Genomic DNA, 20,000 nt, shown 5'->3' on the forward strand with positions numbered 1-20,000 from the left:
TGGGGGTTTAACGTCCCAAGGCAACTCGGGCTGTGACGGGCGCCGTAGTTTTAAATGTGCTGCGAACGGCCTTCCTAGCTCACAACTACCACGACCACCATAGTAAAATAAATAGAAAATTATGCTTTTACATGGAGGAATGCGAAAGCATGTTTATTTGAGAAAAGGAATCGTTTTTGAGGAAAGGAAAGGACGCAGTAGCTCTCTGATTTCGATATCTCGGTTGACACCTCAACAGCGCATAAAGCATGCAACTGAAGGTGCATAGGCCATCGGTCCGAACCTCTGACTGGCCGAAGCCACCGCCTAAAGTCAAGACCTTTCGGCCGTCGTCTAGGCGGGTAGCCCTCTGGCTACCCTCTTTCTGATGGACATTAAAGGTTTTCCTATCCTATCCTATATCCATGAGGAGGGCGCTGAACATAAATTCTAAAGAATTCTGGGAGACCCTGCTGCGTAGTTCGGACCCTGAGCTCCAGCACAACCTCATCTGACTGGCCGAAGACTGGTCAGAATCTAAACGGTGCCTCCTACCTCCCCGGTCTAGTACAGAAGGGGTTGAGGGAATACCGTTTGTCTGATATTAAAGTTCTTTCCTCCTCCTTCTGCCGCCGCGCATCTCTTTCCATCGTGCTTCTTGTCTCCTGTCTGCACGTGGCAGCGATTGTGACTCAGCTCGGGTGTGACGTCATCACTCTACATATGAGTGGTGACATCGGTACCAACAGTGACGGTCTCAGCGAAGAATTAAATTTTGCAAGTCGTCATGTGACGTGACTTTAGTGTGACGTCATTACCTTTACACGTAACTCATTTCTTTCAGGTCTTGTAAAGTGGCTTTTGTATGATGTCATCGCCTTGACACGTGACTTGCAATTTGTAAGGGATCTTGTCACGTTACCCACTAATTACTTTGCTTAATCAGCATGGTAATCAATGGTGACGTCATCATTTTATGTCGTTATTTTCAATTTTACCAATTACCACATTTTCCCTAATTACAATAATTTCTTAATTTATTTTACTGATTAGCGGTGTGGCATCATTCTTCATCAGGGCATATAACACCATCAATTTTTTACTTATCATTAAACATTTGCACATCCATTCAATTGGAGTGACGTAATAGTTTGGACAATTTTTCGGGCAAGATCTGCGCACACAGTTGAGCTCTATAATGCTTTCGCATTAATACTGAGAATGCCTTCGGGTGCGTTTGGTTGGAACTATCAAATCATGAAGGTCTGTTTGCCAATACCCCTCAAGACAACATTGTATACCAGCTGTATCTTACCGGTACTCGCTTATGAAGCAGAAGCGTGGAGGCTAAGGAAAAGCGTTCAACTTTAATTCAGGACACGCAGCACGTTATAGAAAGTAAAATGTGCAATGATCAGTTTAGTTACGGAATAGGAAGAAAACAGAATGAGTCGAGGAATACACGCACGCGGGTTAATGGCATATTCTAGTCGTAATCAAGAAAAGGAAATAGCCTTGGCAAGAGCATGTAATGCGAAAGTAGAGCCACCGGTCAGAGAGAGAGAGGGATATAGAGATCTTAATTAGTACAGGAGAGGTCTTACTGGTTGTTTACCTGGCATGCTACTCCAGGTGAGGGTGAAAGCTACAGCGTTAAAGTCCCCGTCCACCAGAAAATCCGCTGCCGGTGTTGTCGGCGTTGTGAGCGAAAAAGCACGGTCCTGACTCTAGCAGGTGGGGCCCTGAGTGCAACCTAGGAGGCAAGTGGGCCACCTAGACCACCTGAGCTTGCAGAGTCATCACAATATGGCCACCGAATAGTGAGCAAACTGCCCACCGTGACAGCTGGCACTTAAATAAATTGGTTAAAATAAATTAATTGGTCGCTCGGGAAGAGCAACCTGAACCGCACAAGGCCCACCTCTGGGAGCACCTGCCATTGCAAGGTAGTGGCGCATTCGCTTCAACCGCTGCACCATTGCACCAGGAGTGGTATGACAACTCCCAGAGATCTCTGAATGTAAAGCAGATAATGAGCTTCTGCACTGGGCGCGGGAACAGTGACCTCAACATGGCTACAACGCTTCGCTTTTTCACCGTGCAATCTGTGCTGTCATTCATTACGAGTAACAGCATCCTCGGCTGCGCCCTGTGCCTCCGCGTTTTTGTAGCGAGAGCTACACCGGGCTACCAGTCGAGCAATTCGCGGTGGCTGGGAGAGGCCAGTTGTGCGTATGCGCTGTTACTAAGGCAACCGGAGAGGAGCAGCAGGTGCACCGTGCGCTTCGTCGCTGCCTCGCCGCACGCCGCTCTATCACCCGAACCGCGCGTCGCATGCGCAGCATTGCGTACAAAAGGCGCAGATGCAGTGGGCGGCAGTATCACAACGTTTGACATGGATGCAGAGAAGGTGAGTCCAGCCGCTGCTAAACAGCGGTATAGACAAGGAAAGATTAATGTACTCTTCCGGTCCTGAGGTTGTCGCCTGGCACTTGGCTACTCAACAAAGAGAGAATGAGCGTAAGAAGGCGAAGAGTGCAGCGCAGACGACCGAACAGAGAGAGGAACGGCTTGCCAAACGGAGATGCCAGACTGCCGAGCATAATAGACGGCACATAGCCGCCGAGATGGAGCCCAATGTCTATCATTGCTAAACATACAGTGACCACAACAAGTTCAGCCAGGGAAACGTGCCTTTTGCTACGTATATCTTGGCATAGCCGAACTAAGCCACTGCTATTTTTTGCTTGGTCCGGCGGCTACAATTGCCGTATTTTAACGCACCGACAACTTCACCTGTGCGCCCAGCCAGGCTTTCCGCTCATGGAATCACCCGTCTATAGCCGTCCAGCGACATCGACGTTGGCATCATCAGCAGCATCGGATCCAACGCGCAGGATTTCACTTCAGTGGGCGCGAGAAAAGTGGCATCGGCATGACTCCAATGCTTCATGCCGTCACGTCATAGTTAAATTTACGGATTCAGACACGAAGAAAACGATACTATCACTGCGTAATCACTTTTAGTCGAAAAGACATCACCATGAGTAACGGTTTTTCCCCTGCTACACACCTGGCTCGAAAAAAACTTAGAATTCGGAAGCACTCACGATGGTCCTCGCTCTTTTAAACTACGATACAACAAACTGTGCTTCAATAACAAATGATTGATGTATAACGCAATCACAGACACTGTGGACGAGATCATGACAAGTGCCGAAACTAGAATACCGGAAGAAGTGCCAACTGACCCTGTCGGAGAGATCGAGGCACATATGATGAAGCTACTGTGTTAGATGCTGGTTCTGCATCTCCAGTTACATTGTATAGGGAATCGCGAGGGGCAGTGGACAGTTGTCACCTCCTGTATCAGTTGTTTTTACCAACGTCAGAAGTCATCTTAAGAAACTCCCTTATCGCCCGCCATTGACACATGTACAGCTCACATTGTTCCACTAACTGAAACCTGGCTCCCATCGCATGTGTCCGATAATGAAATCTTTCACACCGCTCATGTTTACTCAGTTTATCGTTGCGATAGAACGGCAAGACGTGGCGATGGGTTCTCCTTGCCATTTCAGCAGCAAAGAGAACAAGGAGAGCACGAGAGAGAAAATGGGGCAGAAGGATCAAAGCACGGCGATAGTGAAGAGAGCGCGAAGAGAGCGGAGGAAGAGGAGCTTGAGGAGGAAAGCAGAGGAAGAGTTACGACTATAGCATGAGGAGGAAAGCAGAGGAGGAGAGCCCAACGAATTATGATGACGATGAAAATATTCGGGGAAGACGAGGGTGGTGCCCTTAGTCCGGGACTCCATGGGCGTAAGCTGCTGTCCGTGCTCGTTCGATAAGATGATTTCGACGTCCTTTCGAGCTAGACATTGCCGCCTCCCACCTCTCACACGTTGGTTGAGTTATAATATCAATGACTTGGTTTTTTTTTTGGCAGGTCTATACCATATGGCACCGGTCTGCCTTCTCCCCTCAAAATCTGCATTTTGATTCGATCGAATCCAGGTTTATGGCGTGTAATACGCAAGGGCTGTGGAATGTCTCAATCTGTAGTCTATGGAGGTAAAATTTGTTAGCTCAGGTTTTTGGCAGCTGGGGGCTTTGTCTGCCGCTCTAATCTGAGGTGCTGTAGTATCTAGTTGTATGTTGTGAGTGGATCGAACTGGTCCCATTCCGAAGCACTTCTGTCGAGGCCCCGGGGGAGAAAAGCTAGGGCTGAGTTGTGTGCCAACCCGTTTCTCCCTACACCCTGGTGGCCAGGTATCCACATCAAGTCTTTTGACATCAGCGTAGGCTTGTCTGCTTTGGAGGATTAAGGACGCAAGCGGGGCAATCCTACTCTTAATGAAGTTTCGCTATGCTATTTTTGAGTGCGTAAGTGTTTAGAGGCAGGATGTGTGGCTGCGAGAGCTATTGCCACCACTTCTTCTGTTGTGTCGCGGGTCACTGCTCACTAGGTCCATCGACCGCCTGTCCTTTGGGTAGAACCGCCACTGTGCCTAGTACACCTTCGGGACCCGCGGCATCGACGTGGAAAACGCGTTCTTGCATGCCGTGGTGTTTCTGTATTCCCTTTGCCCTTGCTTGTCTTTGTGCCTGGTGGTACATCGAATGCATAATAATAATAATAACGATTTATTTCCATCATCGTACAGTGTTGGAGGGGATGGGAATAAAAGCGGTTATCGCTTGACAAGGCACCCACCCCCTGTACAGCAAGTGGGCAGTGGCATGCGACGGCACTTCTTTGAACACTTTGAACACTTGCGATGCATTCTTGCTACTAATTTAATTTTTGTTGCTCGCGGTGATGTATGTCTTTTAGTTACGTTTTGCCCTGTATATTTATAATTGTGTTTAATTTTTGCCTTGTATCACGCGTTGTTTTTAATTTATTCTTCCTATATGCTTAATCTATTGTTTTGCCCCCCTTACTCAATGCCCTTCTGGGCCCTGTAAGGTATTTTGAATAATAAATAAATAAAAACCAGTGTGTGCAGAAAACAAATACGGGTTAAATCAAAAAGAATAAAAGCAACAAAAATGATAAAACGCTTTTATAAAAATTATAACAAGAGCAACCAACACCTGAAAAAAAAATACATGTTTCTTAAAAGGGGAGTGGCCTTGAAGCATCCTCTGCAGGCGTTTGGGATGGCTTGTTTGTAAGGTTGAGTGGGCACTCAATATTGAGGTTACTGAGGACCCTCCTCCCTGTCTGTGTGGTTTCTAGTCAGAGGACTTGAGCTGTGAAGTGTGCCTCGATGAGGTCTTCGATGGCGTTCGGGAGCCCTAAGTGGAACATTCGCTCTGTTGACGTTGATAGCGGTAGTGTCATAGCTCTCATATGCTATCACGATTATGTATATCAGGCTTCATGAAGCGAAGGTACGGCGCCACATATATACGACGCAGCAGAGAACAAATGCCTCTATAAAGCGAATACCATGTTTCCTGGCTGTGATTCGGGCCACTTGTTCGCCCATGTCACGGAGTTTTTGTAGTGCGAGTCCATTATTTCCCCTGTTGCTGATGTGAAGCCCAAGAATTTTGAGTGCGTCCACCTCATTTATTGAAGTGTCGTTGATCTACATTTTTATGCTGCCTTGGTTCTTCTGTTGTCGCCATGTAAGAAGTTCTTTTTTTTTTTCAGGGGAACATGTGAGTCCACAGTCTTGTGCACAGAAATGAACACCCGTTGCCACTTTTTAGAAAGACTTCCATTGTGCTCCGTCTGCTGGGTGGAGCCGCCCCGGGCGACCGTAGGCTCAGCGGCGGTGGCGCCAAGTTGTAGATCCTCGGTGCGCGCTTCGCCGCAGCCAAGGGCAAGCGCCGCTATCGCTCGCCGCTGATCGCCTATGACACCAATACGCCACCAGCTGTGGGCAAATTTAGCGATATCCAATATCGTAATCGTCGGCCAATTTCTGTACAGTTGTCGGGTTACAGGACACGCCTGCCTGGCTGCAATTCTTCATCAGCCTGATCAGAGCATGACTACGCCCACTGGAGGGCAAATGCCACTCCCATATGTTACTATAATTAACCATCTCATTTGCCAGCTGCCGCCACCGTTTCATTTTTAACGCGACAGCGTTAAGGAGCTTGTGTCGCAGAATAGCCGATGTCGTCGACGTCTTTGGCCGCGAGCGAAAAATGGCGCATCTCGGTGGGCACGTGGGTGCCCACCTTCCCTTACGGCGCGGTTCGGATGTCCAGCGAGAATTGTGAGAAAGGCGTCATCTCCTTTCCTTAAAACCAGTTTCATTTCAATTTCCTTCCTTTTACAGCCCGGTTCGGGTGTCCACCGAGATATGTGAGACACGCGTCCTTTCCTTTCCCTAAAAATTTTATTTTCATATTCCTTGCCTTACATCGCGGTTCGGGTGTCCACCAAGATATGTTTCCTTTCCTTAAATTGTCCGGGGAAAGGGGTCGCACCGAAAAGAGGAGCATATCTGATACCTGATTTAATATGCGCTGCGGATCCTTGGACCCCAGATATTAAACTTATTTTTGGAATATGGCGGGGTGCTCAACTTGAAGCACTCTGGCACGGGTCGGCCGGTATTGCACTGCCTCCGGGATCGGCCCGGGGCATATTAGCGCACGCCTATTCTATCTTGGATCTCCTATACTCCTCTCCTACTTTCAGCACGCGGCAGCGAGCGTGGCTCGGCTTGAGCCAGTAGGCAGGCCCGTGCACTTTCCTTTTCTTCCTGTCATCAACAAACACCACCAGCAGCGCACGGAAGGACGATGACGTTCCGTGGATTCCTTAGCAATGCTGCAACATGCTGTCGCGTCCTGCTCTTAAAGGCGAAGCTTAAGCGTCCTCCAAATTTTTCTTTCCATTGCTCGCTCGCTCCGTTGTCTTTAACTTAACCGAACCTTTCTCGCTAGCCTCTTTCTGCCCCATAGGTGAGTACGGGTAAGATACAGCTGTTGCATACTTTCCTCTTGAAGGATATCGGTAAACTGCGATCCATGATTTGAGAGAACCTGCCATGTGCACTCCACCCCATTCTTGTCCTTCTAGTTATCTCCCTCTCATGATCCGGATCAGCGGTCATGCCTACCACGTCTAGCACCTCGCTACCAATTCTGAACTGCTGTTATCTTGCAATACTGTTGAACATTACTTTAGTTTTCTGCATACTAATTTTTAGACCCACCGTTCTGCTCTAACGAAAAAATTAACAAAACATATTTGTTAATTGTCCGCCATATTTTACATTATGCCGCCTTTGTAGTGGCTGCGAAGTATTGCACTTATGCAGCACCCTCTGAAAATTCGGTGAAGAAAAAAAACGCGCACTCTAACGGGGGGACCTTGTTAAATCCTTCCTTGAAGGCCGACATGCCATACGCCTCAGTGGGGAGGCTGTCGGATCATTTGTGCCTCTTCGCGGCGTTCCCCTGGGATCGGTGTTATCGCCATTATTTAATATTGCTTTTATCCCCCTTGCTTGGCGCTTACATGATGTCTCTGAGATTAAGTTCTTATTGTATGCTGATATGATTTAACGGTGTGGAGCACTCACAGCAACCTGATGGTTCAAGCAGCAGGCCTACAATCAGCCATAGATATTACGTCGACTTTTGCTTCTTCAATTAGCCTGCAGCTTTCAGCGAGCAAAACCACATCCGTGTCAGTCTCCAACCGCTGGGGGCGCCGTAAACTGGCTGCAACATCAATTCGTCTCCATCTATCCGGAACTCCATTTCAAGAAAGTTCTACCGTAAAAATCTTGGGCTTGACAATACACGAGTCAGGAGCAGGTACTGCTTGGCTTTGTCTGCCTAAAAAGCAAGCAATTCAGGCGTTGGGTCTGATTACACGCATGGCTCCTAAAATAGGCGGAGCCCGCTCTCATGTTGCACGACAGTTGGCGCGGGCGGTTCTGCAACCTCACCTCGTTTACCAAGGCCAATTCCAGCATTTGACGAGGGCTCAATGGGATCGTCTAGAGGCTGTTAATCGAGAAGCAATGAGGGTCATCACTTGCCTTCCCCGCATTACCCCGATAGTGGCGCTCCAAGAACATGCGCAGCTGAATACACTAGATGAGCTGGTGCAGCAACGACGCGCAGCTGGCCGCCTAAAGTCAAGCCTTACACACACAACGTGTGCACTCAGGGCATATGCTTCATCGCACTCCATTCTACAGCCGCCCCCGCCAGTTCTTCCTCCCTGGCGTTTTGTGCAGCTAAGCGACAAGCCAACTGATCTACGTCGGCCATCACCTACCCGCGCGGCATTGTCGTTACGCGACCGAATTATAGAGCAAGACGCCAATCTGCCGCATGGCTCCATCGTTATGTACGTTGACGCAAGCATTCAGGCCTGCGAAACAACAGCAGTTTACTGTCCTTGCAAGCCTGCTCTGAACAAAACGTCAAGGTTTCGCCTCTAAGAACCTCCTTCTGTGCGGAGATGCTTGCGGTTCAAGAGGCACTTTGCTCTGTGTCCGCCGTTCCCATGCTACCCACGGCCCGCATTGTCATTCGCACCGACTCCCTACACGTCACACGCCTACTACGACGAGTCAGTCACACCAGAGAAATCTGCCAAGACATCCGTCTAGTGGCACGCATCCCGCAGTAAATCCTTATTGAGTGGGTCCCGCGTGAACTCCTGAGCGCACAAAGCCGCGCAGATTCTGCGACCTGCCTTTCGACCCAAACCTCGTCTTTGACTCAAGTGCTCACTTTGGATGACACACCCTCCTTCTAACAAGAAAAGAACACCTCCGGCGCCGCACACGTGCTGTAATCCCTCCGTGTGCGGTAACCATCCCCCGTGGTCTTACCCGTGCAGAGGAGGTTGCGCTTCGGAGGATACGGGTCGGAGTTGCCCTAGCTCCAGCTGTGACACGCAAGTGGCCGCATTTCAGATTTGTATCCCCGCCCCGGGTGTCCCGTCTGCAAGATTAGACACTGTGAGGCGGATATCCACCACCTATTGTGGAACTGCCCGGCGCTGAAGCCGACGAGAATACGGCACCTGGCGGCAGTGGGTCTCTCACCGGACAATCCAGATTCCTATATATGGGGGAAAGGAAATGGCGCGGTATCTGTCTCATATATCCTTGGACACCTGAACCGCGCCGTAAGGAAGGGATAAAGGAGGGAGTGAACGAAGAAAGGTGTAGTAGTGGAGGTCTCCCGAATGATTTCGACCACCTGGGGATCTTTAACGTGCACTGACGCCGCGCAGTATGCGGCCCTCTCAATTCCGCCTGCACCGAAACCCGACCACCGCGGCCAAGATCGAACCCGCGCCTTTCGGGTCAACAACCGAGCGTCATAACCAGTGAGCCACCAGGGCGGCTGTAATAAAGGAACAGGGGAGACGATAGCAAGAAGTGCAGAGAGGAGCGATAGCGAGAAAGCACTACAAAAATATAAAAAGGTGAACAGGTTTTAGCCGCTCGCGCGCGAGTGTCCAGGCACTGTCCTAATTATAACCGCGCGATAGCGACCACTTCACAGATTAACAACATGGAAACACATAGGCAGTTTTAGCGTGGCCGAGCAGTCGTACGGCAAACACATTGCTACCGTTGCCAGGCTTGCCAAGCCACGGCAGCGGTTACCATGTAGTTACCCTACGCTGGTGCTGAAACTCGCTATACAAAGCCACCGCACGCACGTAGCGTCCTGTCACATCACGCGCGCTACCTGGCAATGAGCAAGAGGGGGACGTCCGGGCCGCTTGCTTGATGTATGCACAAAGGCTCACCATTGTTCTGTTGTGGGTGCACGCACTAAAGGCAAGTCTTAAAAAAAGTCGCGGGTGCGCTTGTTGACGCGCACCCGCGACTCATAAAATTGTTGCCATTACCAGTATTCTATCAAAATAAATACAAGTGTCTTTTAGATCCAATTATTACAGTGAGGATTTCAGTCAGAAAAATGCCTTAGCGAAGCCATAGTGATTGAATTTGTGCAAAATAAGAACGATAAGCATAGTGGCGCTATCTAGTAAGAAAAGGCTATGTACAAACACTCGAATGGCTCGAGCAAGAATACTTTTCATCACATGCGATGTTACGTTCAAAATAGTTTTGGTAGTTAAAAATAAATTGCCTTGTTAAGTTATTTAAATACATAAAACACTGACATAGCTCGAAACAAAATGCTGTAACTCATGGAGAAAGGAACATGCCATCAACATTACTACTGGATGCACCATCGGCCAAAGGCTCCCAGTTCCCTTTGCAATAACACGAGACTTCCATATTTTTTGTCATGCAGATCGGATAACGTGGGCCTATCTATCGTTAGCTTTCCTTCCTCCATGCTGTAACTTTTGTTATATTCCGGGCAGCGGCAGACTGTTGCAGAGCAGGTGGAGGGCCCATTATTCCTGTGTGTGCCAGAATCAACTGTCTTGAAAACTGGGCTGAAGAGCAGTGTAGTATCACTTCGTCCTCAAAGCAAGGCCAGTTGTAGCAAAAGGTGACAAAACCGCAATTAGCATTAAACATGCCAACCAGAACCATAACTCCTAATTCACTGAAGCGGGAGTCTCTCACTTGGAAGGACGCAGCCATGTTTTCAAACCATGTGCGCAAAAGCCGCAAAACTAACTTTGGAAAATTGCATGCGTACGTTGACACTGCGCACTAATGCAATTTCCCCTTGGAGCTTTCGTCATGTGTACTCTGAACCGGTTATTCCGCTAAGCATGCAGTGATGCAAAGCCCGCTATACTAAAACTGTTCGCCGGATGGTTGCATGGGCAGGGGTCGAAATTAACCTCCCTGGGCCCTCCAGGGCAGGCGTTCTCTTCCTTCTTTGATTCAATAATTTAACTCTTCACTATGTGTAGTGTTAAATGGATGGAAGTGCATCACTGTGACATGACCCACTGGAGATAAGCCTGCTGTTCTGGCAAGGTTGAGGTGAGCACCGAGAAGAGACAGTTACTCCCCTTTCCTTAATAATAATAATAATAATTGGTTTCTGGGGAAAGGAAATGGCCCAGTATCTGTCTCATATATCTTTGGACACCTGAACACCACACCCATAAGGGAAGGGATAAAGGAGGGAGTGAAAAATAGTAGAGGGCTCGGGAATAATTTCGACCACCTGGGGATCTTTAATGTGCACTGACATCACACAGCACACCAGCGCCTTAGTGTTTTTCCTCCATAAAAACACAGCCCCATGGTCCAGGTTCGAACCTGGGCCCCTTTCCTTTCCTGAAAGCAAATTTTTCAAGATAAACACTGGGTCTTTCCTTTCTTCGATCAATTTTCAAAGAAATTTAAGGCGGTGTCTACTGCATTGACCACATATTTCTTTGGAGTGTGCCAGAACAGCTGCTGCTGCTGAGCTGGGAAAGGAATCTCATGGCAGAGGGCTCTGGAAAGTTTCGACACCCTGGGGTTCTTTTCCATGCACTCACATCCCACAGCACACGGGGGTCTTTTGCATTTTTGCTTCCATAGAGACGTTACAGCCACAGCAGGAAGTAAAAAAAAAATCTCGCATTTAAAGCATGCGCACAGGAGTAGATTTTATTCGTAAGCCATTCTTAGTGTTCAACTCACAATGTAAGTTGAACATAGTCAAAAATTAAAAACAAGACACATGCTGCACAACTGCAATTAAGTGGGTACTGACAGACACGTCTGGTTTAAAAGTAAAAGATGAGCAACATGCATTGCTAGATAATTTTTTCACAGCGTCAATAAAATGCAAAAATGAGCATGATGTTGGTTATAAAAATTAATTCATCTTCTATTGTCAGTACATGCGCGCACGATGTAAAGTAAATGAGATCAGCATATACATGATCGAGCATATCTTACAGCAATTTAACAAAATAACTGATCATTAGAGACATGATTCTGGTGAAATTCATATGGCAAGCAAATTCGTCTAAATCGAGCTGTAGATTAAGCAATCAAGTAATGTGAAATGTTGAACTAAATTTAAGTCATGTTAACAGAAAAATATAAGCATGCAGAATTTCACGGAGCACATGTCGTCTCAAGAAGCGTCAGTTCAGCTGAAACCTTTCCCAATACCTAGCAGAGGAAGTGGGTCATATTTTAATGGCTTTTGCAGGCCATAAAGTCCTGCCAAAGGCTGTCAAAATTTCGTAATGTTCAGAAGAGGCTCTTGACTGCTAGACCTTCAATAGCAACCTCGCAGCAGCCTTCCAAGCCTGTCGAAGCTCAACTGGCTGCACACAAGCAGCCTCGCTCAGTGCTGAGCGCCTACAGCTCCATCTCCCAGTCACGCCGCTGCTGCTCCTGCCTGGTCCTTGCTCGTGGGCTGGCGGGAGCCCGGAAGTTCGCCTCCCGCAGCGGTGATCTGCTGGAGGTGGGATCCGAGCCCTTGCGCACCGGTGCCGAGCGTCCAGCCACCGCTCGCCTGGTGCGGACCGCCGGCCCGCTGCTGCGGACAACAGTTGAGGAGGCGGCTGCGGCACGGTTGAACACCTCCACGCTGCTACGCACCATGCCCGCGTTGCGCTCCCTGATCTGAATGATGCTCTCTCGTTTCGCAGCTGAAGATGCTGGCTCTGGGGGCACTGCTGGCAGCGCGAAGAAGCTGTCGCTCCATACAGCTGGCTCAGCCATACTCTGAGTGCCTTTGATGGTGGGAGCCGAAGATGTCAGAGTCACTGACGGTATGGCTGTAGTTTGCTCTTGGCCTTCGTTCGTCACGGTGGCCTCATCCCGAGGTTCGCAGGCGATGGCAGCATTCGGTGTTGTCTCCTGGAGTGGTGAAGTTGTCTCCTGGAGTGGTGGAGTTGTCTCCTGGAGTGATGGAGTTGTCTCCTGGAGTGGTGGAGTTTCTACTGTGGTGCCATCTGTTGGGGCAGCGGTGCATGAAACGTCCACGTCCATGGGTTCATCCTCCTCTTGGTTCTCCTCTGTGGAGGAGGGCGCACCATCTTGACCTTGTGCTGGAAGCTGGGGTTCCTTGGGAAGCACGGGTGGTGCTTCGACCACTGGCTCCAGAGAAGAACAGCGTGTGGTGACGGCACTGCTTCCCCGATGAAGCTGAGGAGAGGCCACATCCAAAAAGAGGGTCGGATTCTTTTCCAGGCACTGGGCCATGAACGCCTCCTTGCGAGCCTTGATGGCCGCGAGGTGTGCCATGGCGGGCGCATTGAAGACGGAGTCCACCTGTGAGGCATAACGCAGGCTTCTCTGCAGGTTCTCCTTGCCAACCGGTGGCCTCGGCTTGCTGCCTGCGTGCAAGACAGAAAAGCACAGAGGTTCAGTACCAGGCATGGTTTTGATACTGACCGATCTATTTATTCATTCATTACATGCAGTCCTCACGTTTTTTAAGAGCGTGAGCTCTTACTACTTACATTTGTCAAGGATGCGTCTCTCTGCAATGAAGGTCAAATTGACCAAAACAGTTACCACGTGACCATACTATATCACATAGCAACAGTAGGTGCGTAGCGCCTCAATTAATACCTATACTTCCAATCCGTTATATATGTACCAGTATAGCGGTCCTCAAAGTGGGACCAACCTGGGACCACCATTTGCCTAAAATTTGGGGGCCACCCATTTGACGCAGAATGTTTGAAGTGGTGTCAAATGACTTCGTATGTTCCTGAGGAAAAAAATTTCTAATTAAGATGAAGCCGAAAGTATGTGTCGGATTCGCAACGACGACCTTTCCGGCCCCAAACTGTGCATTCCAAGGACTTTCAGGCAGCCATTACGGCCGAACCGTTTGTCGCAGGGGGTTCCGGATCCATGGGGTAAAAAGATTTTCCGCTTTGTAATGCACACATTTATAAAATTTATTAACTGATATAACGAGGAAATGTACTGGATACAGCGAAGGTGGCTGTAAATCGCAATAGTAATGCAAAACCCATAAGGTAGATGGTGCTGCTTGCGTCTTAGAACGGATGTTTCCGGAAAAGAAACATCCGTGGATGTTTGGATTTGATCTTCTCCACATTTGCTGAGCACACTGATGGAAACACTTGAAGCTTTCGTAGTTAACGCTCTTAATTTGAACACTGAGGCGTGTTGGCGAAAAAGTTTTTTTTAATGCTATAGCATTCAAAGCCTCATCACAGAAAAAACCCAGCGGTGAGGTCTCATGAAATTCAGTGATAGTTTGAGACAGTCATCAAGTCACGGAAAAAAAACTTGGCACTGTAGTCTGTCATAAAAATCTCTCAATTTAATACTATATAGCATTCCCGACACATGAAGAAGTTATGTGTTCCCATAGTTTTTGTCACCCCCCCCCCCCCCCCCACCCCCCATATTATATTAAAAAAAAAACTTGGAGGTCATTTAGGCTTGGCCTTTAATAATAGAACGCGATAGCACTGTCCTGCTGGCACCGCTTATCACCAGCGGCTATCCGCTGCCATGCACGGGTGTGCCCGTGGGCACACTCCAAAATGAAAATGCATTAGTCACTGGACTACGCGCCCACACTTGTGCCATCATCCTGACTAGAGCTGCCGTCGTGATCGCTGCTGCGGTCCCACAGCACGTCTTTCTAACGGCGTCACTTAGTGAAATCCCGCACTTCGCAAACAGCCACGTCACAACATCGCGTGGAACAGCTGAAAATTTTGCCTCGCTACAGCTGCCACACCTGATTACCCGTTGTGAACGTCGAACTTGCGGCCCAGCGTGCAGTTGTTCGTTTCTTCGGCTTAAATGACGACAGCCATCTTGAATGTAGCCGTGAAAAAACGCCGGTCGCTTACAGGACCCGGAGCACAAATAATGACTGACAAAGACATGGACGAACCACTACAATAAAATCTTGTGAAACGCGGCCGGCAGTAGTCAAATGAATCAGAGCCAAAGAGAAACTACATGTGAGCGACATTGGCTCTTCCGTCGGCTACCGACAATCCCGGGCACCTCTGCCGCCGCGATTGGAACAGCGGCCCTTCCATTAACTATCGATGCTTTCTTGAGGGCCGAGTGCGCAGTTTAAAGTAAAAAAAAAACAATTAGAGGACGCCTATTAAGAGTAGAACGCGAATGTGCTATCAGGGCACCGCGTCAATCTGCAGCCATGTGTGGGGAGTGGAGGGGGTGGCGGTTTGCTGCTTATTGACAGCCGCCATCAGCCGCCACGCGCGGGGAAAGGATGCCGGTTTTGTGCGTTGACATAGCAGCTGCTCAAGGCCAGCACCAAGAGCGATGCGACAGAGACACGCAGCAAAAATGCAACCACGCTGTAGCATGCCTGATATCTCATTGGTTTTGACTTTATTTATGGTGCCATGCTTTGGTTTCGATTCTTGGCCCCCCTCCCCCACTTCAGATTTTCAAATTTCGAAAAGTAGGTCGACTTACAATCGTGTAAATTACGAATATTAGAATGCATCTACTGCCAACTACCTAAAGTCATTCAGAAACTCAATGGTGAAAGGGAAGGTGAAATGGTTTGTTGAGAATTTGAAGTTCTTCAAGAAATCGAATCTATGAAGCTTAGAGGTAAAGCATGCCAAGTATTTTTTCACCAGCATTTAAAATAGAGACTAATCGCTGAATAAAACCACCGCGATAGTCAGGCTTTTCCTCACTACGTTAGAGGAGTGCAGAGAAACTCGTTATGACGTCATTGTTGCCGAAATTCAAGATGTCCGCTACCTTCGCCCACGAGCTGCAGTGAGTCTTCCAACACCGCCAAACAATGCTTCGTGGGCTTCACCAATGACGGTGTTGGTTTTTTACTTCCTTGAAACAGCCGTTTATTAGCTGGAAACGCAGCGCCGCCCTATGTGACGTCATCGTTGTGGCCTTTGCCCATCGCCGCGCACTGCAGAGAAGCATGACCACCAAAGCAGATGTATTGTGTGATTACATCACCACTTCAAATCCTAGCACAAAAATACTTCGCATGCGTTACCTCCAAGTTTCACACATTATACCCCTTTAAACTCGTCGAATTCTAAAACCTCTTCACCTGCCCTTTAACCACGGAACCAGAGGAAAAATGAGAACCAATCAAACTGAGAAGACAATTAACCGCTGCAGTTCAGTATTTTTTATTTCCCACAAGCACCTGAAATCAAATGAAGAATGAAATGAATGCATTTGCAATCAGAGGATGCCTTTGACACTTTTGCTGGCACAATACAGTTTAGCGCTACAGTTTAGCACAATTTAGCGCTCATCTCTGTCGTGTCGTCGTTCTCTCGCCGTGTGCGTCTTTTTTTAGCGCTAAGCTGTTTCAAAGCAATACAGTGCTTTTGTATTACAGGCACATTGCAGCGCTTCCGAAACCCCGCTAATGTCAGAGATGAAATTAGCTGGTTGGTCGAGAGAGGTCATGTCACCTTGTGACACCATCAAAATGTGGTTTTGTTTTTATGGGGTATAATATCCCAAAGCAACTCAGGCTATGAGGGATGTTAAAAGTGTGGGTAACTGAGCTAGTGGTGCATACTTCAGGTTTGGATGCAGCAGAATCAAAATAATGGGATGCACAAAGGAACACATAGAACAAGGACTAAGTCCTCGTTCTTACGTTCCTTTCTGTGTCCTGTTCTTTTGATGCTGCCGTAGTGAGGCTTACAGATAACTTTGACCCCCTGGGATTATTTAATTTCACTGACATTGCATAGTGCACAGGAATACAGCATTTCTCCTCCATCAAAATACGACCGCCATGGCCGGGATCGAACCTGCAGCCGAGCACCATAACCACTGAGCCACCATGGCTGTTGAGCACAACCTACCCTTAAGGGCCAGCCTGACTGGTCCAGAAGGGGCACATGGCCTTGTGACGTCATCCCAAAGTGTTCACCGAGGCAGGTCGCAATTACGTAATGCTTGGTCAAAAGAGGTCACGTATTTGTGCGATGTCATCTCAACCTGCCCACCGGGTTACGAGCAACCTAGTTTCTATACAAGAATCTAGATACAGAATCGAGATCAAAAATTAGAAGAAACACATGCTATATAGTAGCAGCAATAGCATAGAGCATGTGCCTCGCGTGCAAGGGGACCGGGGTTCGAATCCCGGTGCTGCGCAATTCTCGCCTAGATAAAAAAAAAACCTTGACGGAATAGCAATACCAAGCCAGATGTTTGACCTGATCTCAGCGACAAGAACCGACAATGCACTCCTTCACCAGGGCAGGAATTGGCTACCCTGGTGTAGCCACAACTTCCTACACGATTACACCAACTAACCCTCAGCCCTTAGTCTTCAGCAGCTGCACAATAACTGGGAGGATGATCAATTTCACATATAAAGGCATTAACCTGTTACTGCTATCAGTTCACCCTTAAGGCAGAACTTAATTGTCCCCTCCAAGTTTTTTTCTTGTTTTTCTGGGCCAACATGTTCTTTCCGGATGGCATCATAGTGGCTGAGAGACTGTTTGGCTGGAAGCATGATTTTTTCAATCACTGGAGAGAGTTTAAGGCACCTCTTTATATGCTACAACCAAATGGCACAGCCACAGTTGTTGGTTGTATCCGAGATCAGTTGCCATTGCCTTAAACTATGTTTGGACAGGAGTGCTGCACTCATTCGTAATAAGTGAGCACTCGTATCCGCGGCAGTTACAAGTGGGCTCAACTGTATATATATGTATTTTTTTTTGTAAGAAGTAGAAAAATGCCACGAATGAATACGGAGCATGTAAAAACAGGCACCACTATGCATAGGAATGTCCTACCAAATTGTGCGAAAGCTAGTGACAGGTGCGGCTTTGCAGCCGCGGCCACCCTGCTCGCCCTATCGCAGCAGCTGCGTCACATCTCACCACTGCAGTCAGTACCACCTACACTCCCAAGACCTTGTAGAGATGACTCTTTTCAGTGAATACAAGGAATGCCATGACGTGTTGTGTTTTATAGCACATAGGCAGCTAAGTCATCTGCACAAAGTGAATGCTGTAATGAGTGTTTAAAGGGTCAGAAATAAAATGTTTTCAAGATATTAGTATAGCATGTTAAGGGCTTAAAACAAAAAACAGATGAAATTGAAGCGAGCGAATTCTCCTAGGAGCAAGCTTTGCTGGAAAGGGATGTGGTCACTGTAGAAGAATGCAAAAAACAGTCAAACCTTGATATAACGAATTATTGGCCATGTTGAACTGTTAAACACATACAATTCTCACTTTATATATCAAACGTGGTTTGCCCCAAAACGGATATTCAGTCAGACCTTGCTACAATGAAAGCCGTGACAGCGATATTTCCGCCACAACGAAGTATTTCAGATTTCCCGTCAGCATATCACACAAGGCAATGCAATTATATTCCCCTACAACGAACAATTTACGGAGTGAGACAAAATTTTTCCGAGCAAGCAGTCAATTTTTTTTTTGCGCATCCCCACGTGCCGTATCTTATTAGGTTTCACCAAACACAGCTGCCGAAGACAGTTTGTACTTTCAATAACGTAGCTGGCATTCTGTGGAGAATCAGAATTAATGTGCAGTCATCTACGCATAGCGATGTGATGCGGCGCACGACTGCCAACTGCCAGCAATGGTTTTGCCAATGCGGCCCGGACTCCGCGCTTGCGAACTGTAGTCGTTGGCGCAAGGCAACTTTCCCTTGCTTTGCTGATGAAGGCCTAACGGAAACGAGTTCTACAGTGTTTATATCAGTGTGAAGCAATCGTGTCAACAGAAATCGGTGAAAATGTTTAACATTATATGAAAACCGGTGGCTAGTTCCAGAGTGCTTTTTCTGAGGGTTCTTTGCGGAGCATGTTAGGCGTTAGGCCTAGCGACATCGAAAAAGTGGCGCGCAAAGATCTGTTGTCGCCTGGCGCGCCGGTGGGCGGCATCAACGTTTTTAGATATACTGGCGGCACGCCGTTGCAAAAAGGCCGATGCCGGCTAGGCCAGCGCCACAGGCAAGCATTGTGATACCGTTTTGTAGCGATAGCTACACTACGCCTGCCGCAGCTTATCCTTGTCCTGAAGCATCCTCGTGAGGCTGCTCCTTGGGACAGCGTAGTTCGTCGCAAGCGCTGTTTTTGTGAAGCGACCACTCTCGAAGTCGTTGATTGTCTCCACCTTCCTTTCTAACATAAGGGCATTGTGAGGTCGCTTCTGCGCTGCCATCGGATGCTGACTTCGCAACAAAATGTCGCAGACGACGCTCAACAGCGGATGTAAGGCTTAAGCCTAGCTGAACACAACTGCAAGCACATCGTGATAGAAAGCAAGAGATGCGGTTGCAGTGTGCGAGAAAACCGGAAACGTCCACAGACAGAAATCGGAAAGGGAGGGGGCGGGGGGGTACAGCAATGGGCATGCCCGTTCACGTCAAGTTGCATTTTCGAGCCTATTTTCGGCTCCGTTTATAAGGTGGTCGGAAAATTTCTGTTCCGATTAACGAGATTTTTTTTACATTGCCTTAATACAAATCCAACCAACTGCGAGGCGTTTGTTCCATTTAAGCGTTGGTTCTGTTTAACCGACTTCTGTTTATCGAGATTCTACTGTACAAGTATCTTGGGGTGTGGATAAATAACGGTGCTGAGTATCCGACAGAGCATGAAAAACATGTAATGAATAAAGCTAGTAGGAATGCAGCTGTCATGAAAAATAGGGCAGTGTAGAATAACAATAGGTATGAAGTGGTAAGAGGGATCTGGAAAGGAGTGATGGTTCCTAGCCTGACTTTCGGTAATGCGGTCCTGTGCATGAGACCAGATGTTCAAGCAAGGCTAGAAATTAAACAACGTGGCATAGGGAGGCTAGCTTTGGGAGCACATGGCAATACACCAAATCAAGGGGTACAAGGTGATATGGGATGGGTGTCGTTCGAGAGCAGAGAAGCTAGCAATAAGATAGCATTTGAGGAGCGATTGAGAAAAATGGAGGAAAAGCAGTGGGCTAGGAAAGTTTTCAGATACACCTGTACATAAGGAATATTGACACGAAATAGAGAAAGTGTACTAGAAAATTGACAAGCAAATATCTGGACAGCAGTAGGGGGAAAATCCGCAATTATCGGTTAAGAAAAAGGTTAAAGAAGCAGAGAGAGCTCTGGGGAAAACAGGGATGCTGA

General features: G+C 48.0%; 1 protein-coding gene across 2 annotated transcripts in view; it reads right to left on the bottom strand.

Annotated features, from left to right (window-relative positions):
- Window positions 1-11,492: 11,492 nt before the first annotated feature.
- Window positions 11,493-20,000, bottom strand: part of LOC144103214 (uncharacterized) — a 64,066-nt gene continuing 55,558 nt past the window's right edge. Inside the window, exons 11-12 of one of the 2 annotated variants that reach the window (XM_077635986.1) lie at window positions 13,331-13,351; window positions 12,080-13,204 (exon numbers count right to left, since the gene is read on the bottom strand). In XM_077635986.1, coding sequence (XP_077492112.1) covers window positions 12,222-13,204; window positions 13,331-13,351 — 1,004 coding nt within the window. In that variant the 3' untranslated portion in view covers window positions 12,080-12,221. Of the gene's footprint in view, window positions 13,205-13,330; window positions 13,352-20,000 lie in introns of both variants that reach the window. The other variant, XM_077635987.1, reaches the window with a different exon arrangement.

Source organism: Amblyomma americanum, chromosome 9 (assembly GCF_052857255.1).
Source record: "Amblyomma americanum isolate KBUSLIRL-KWMA chromosome 9, ASM5285725v1, whole genome shotgun sequence".
Classification (NCBI taxonomy): domain Eukaryota; kingdom Metazoa; phylum Arthropoda; class Arachnida; order Ixodida; family Ixodidae; genus Amblyomma; species Amblyomma americanum.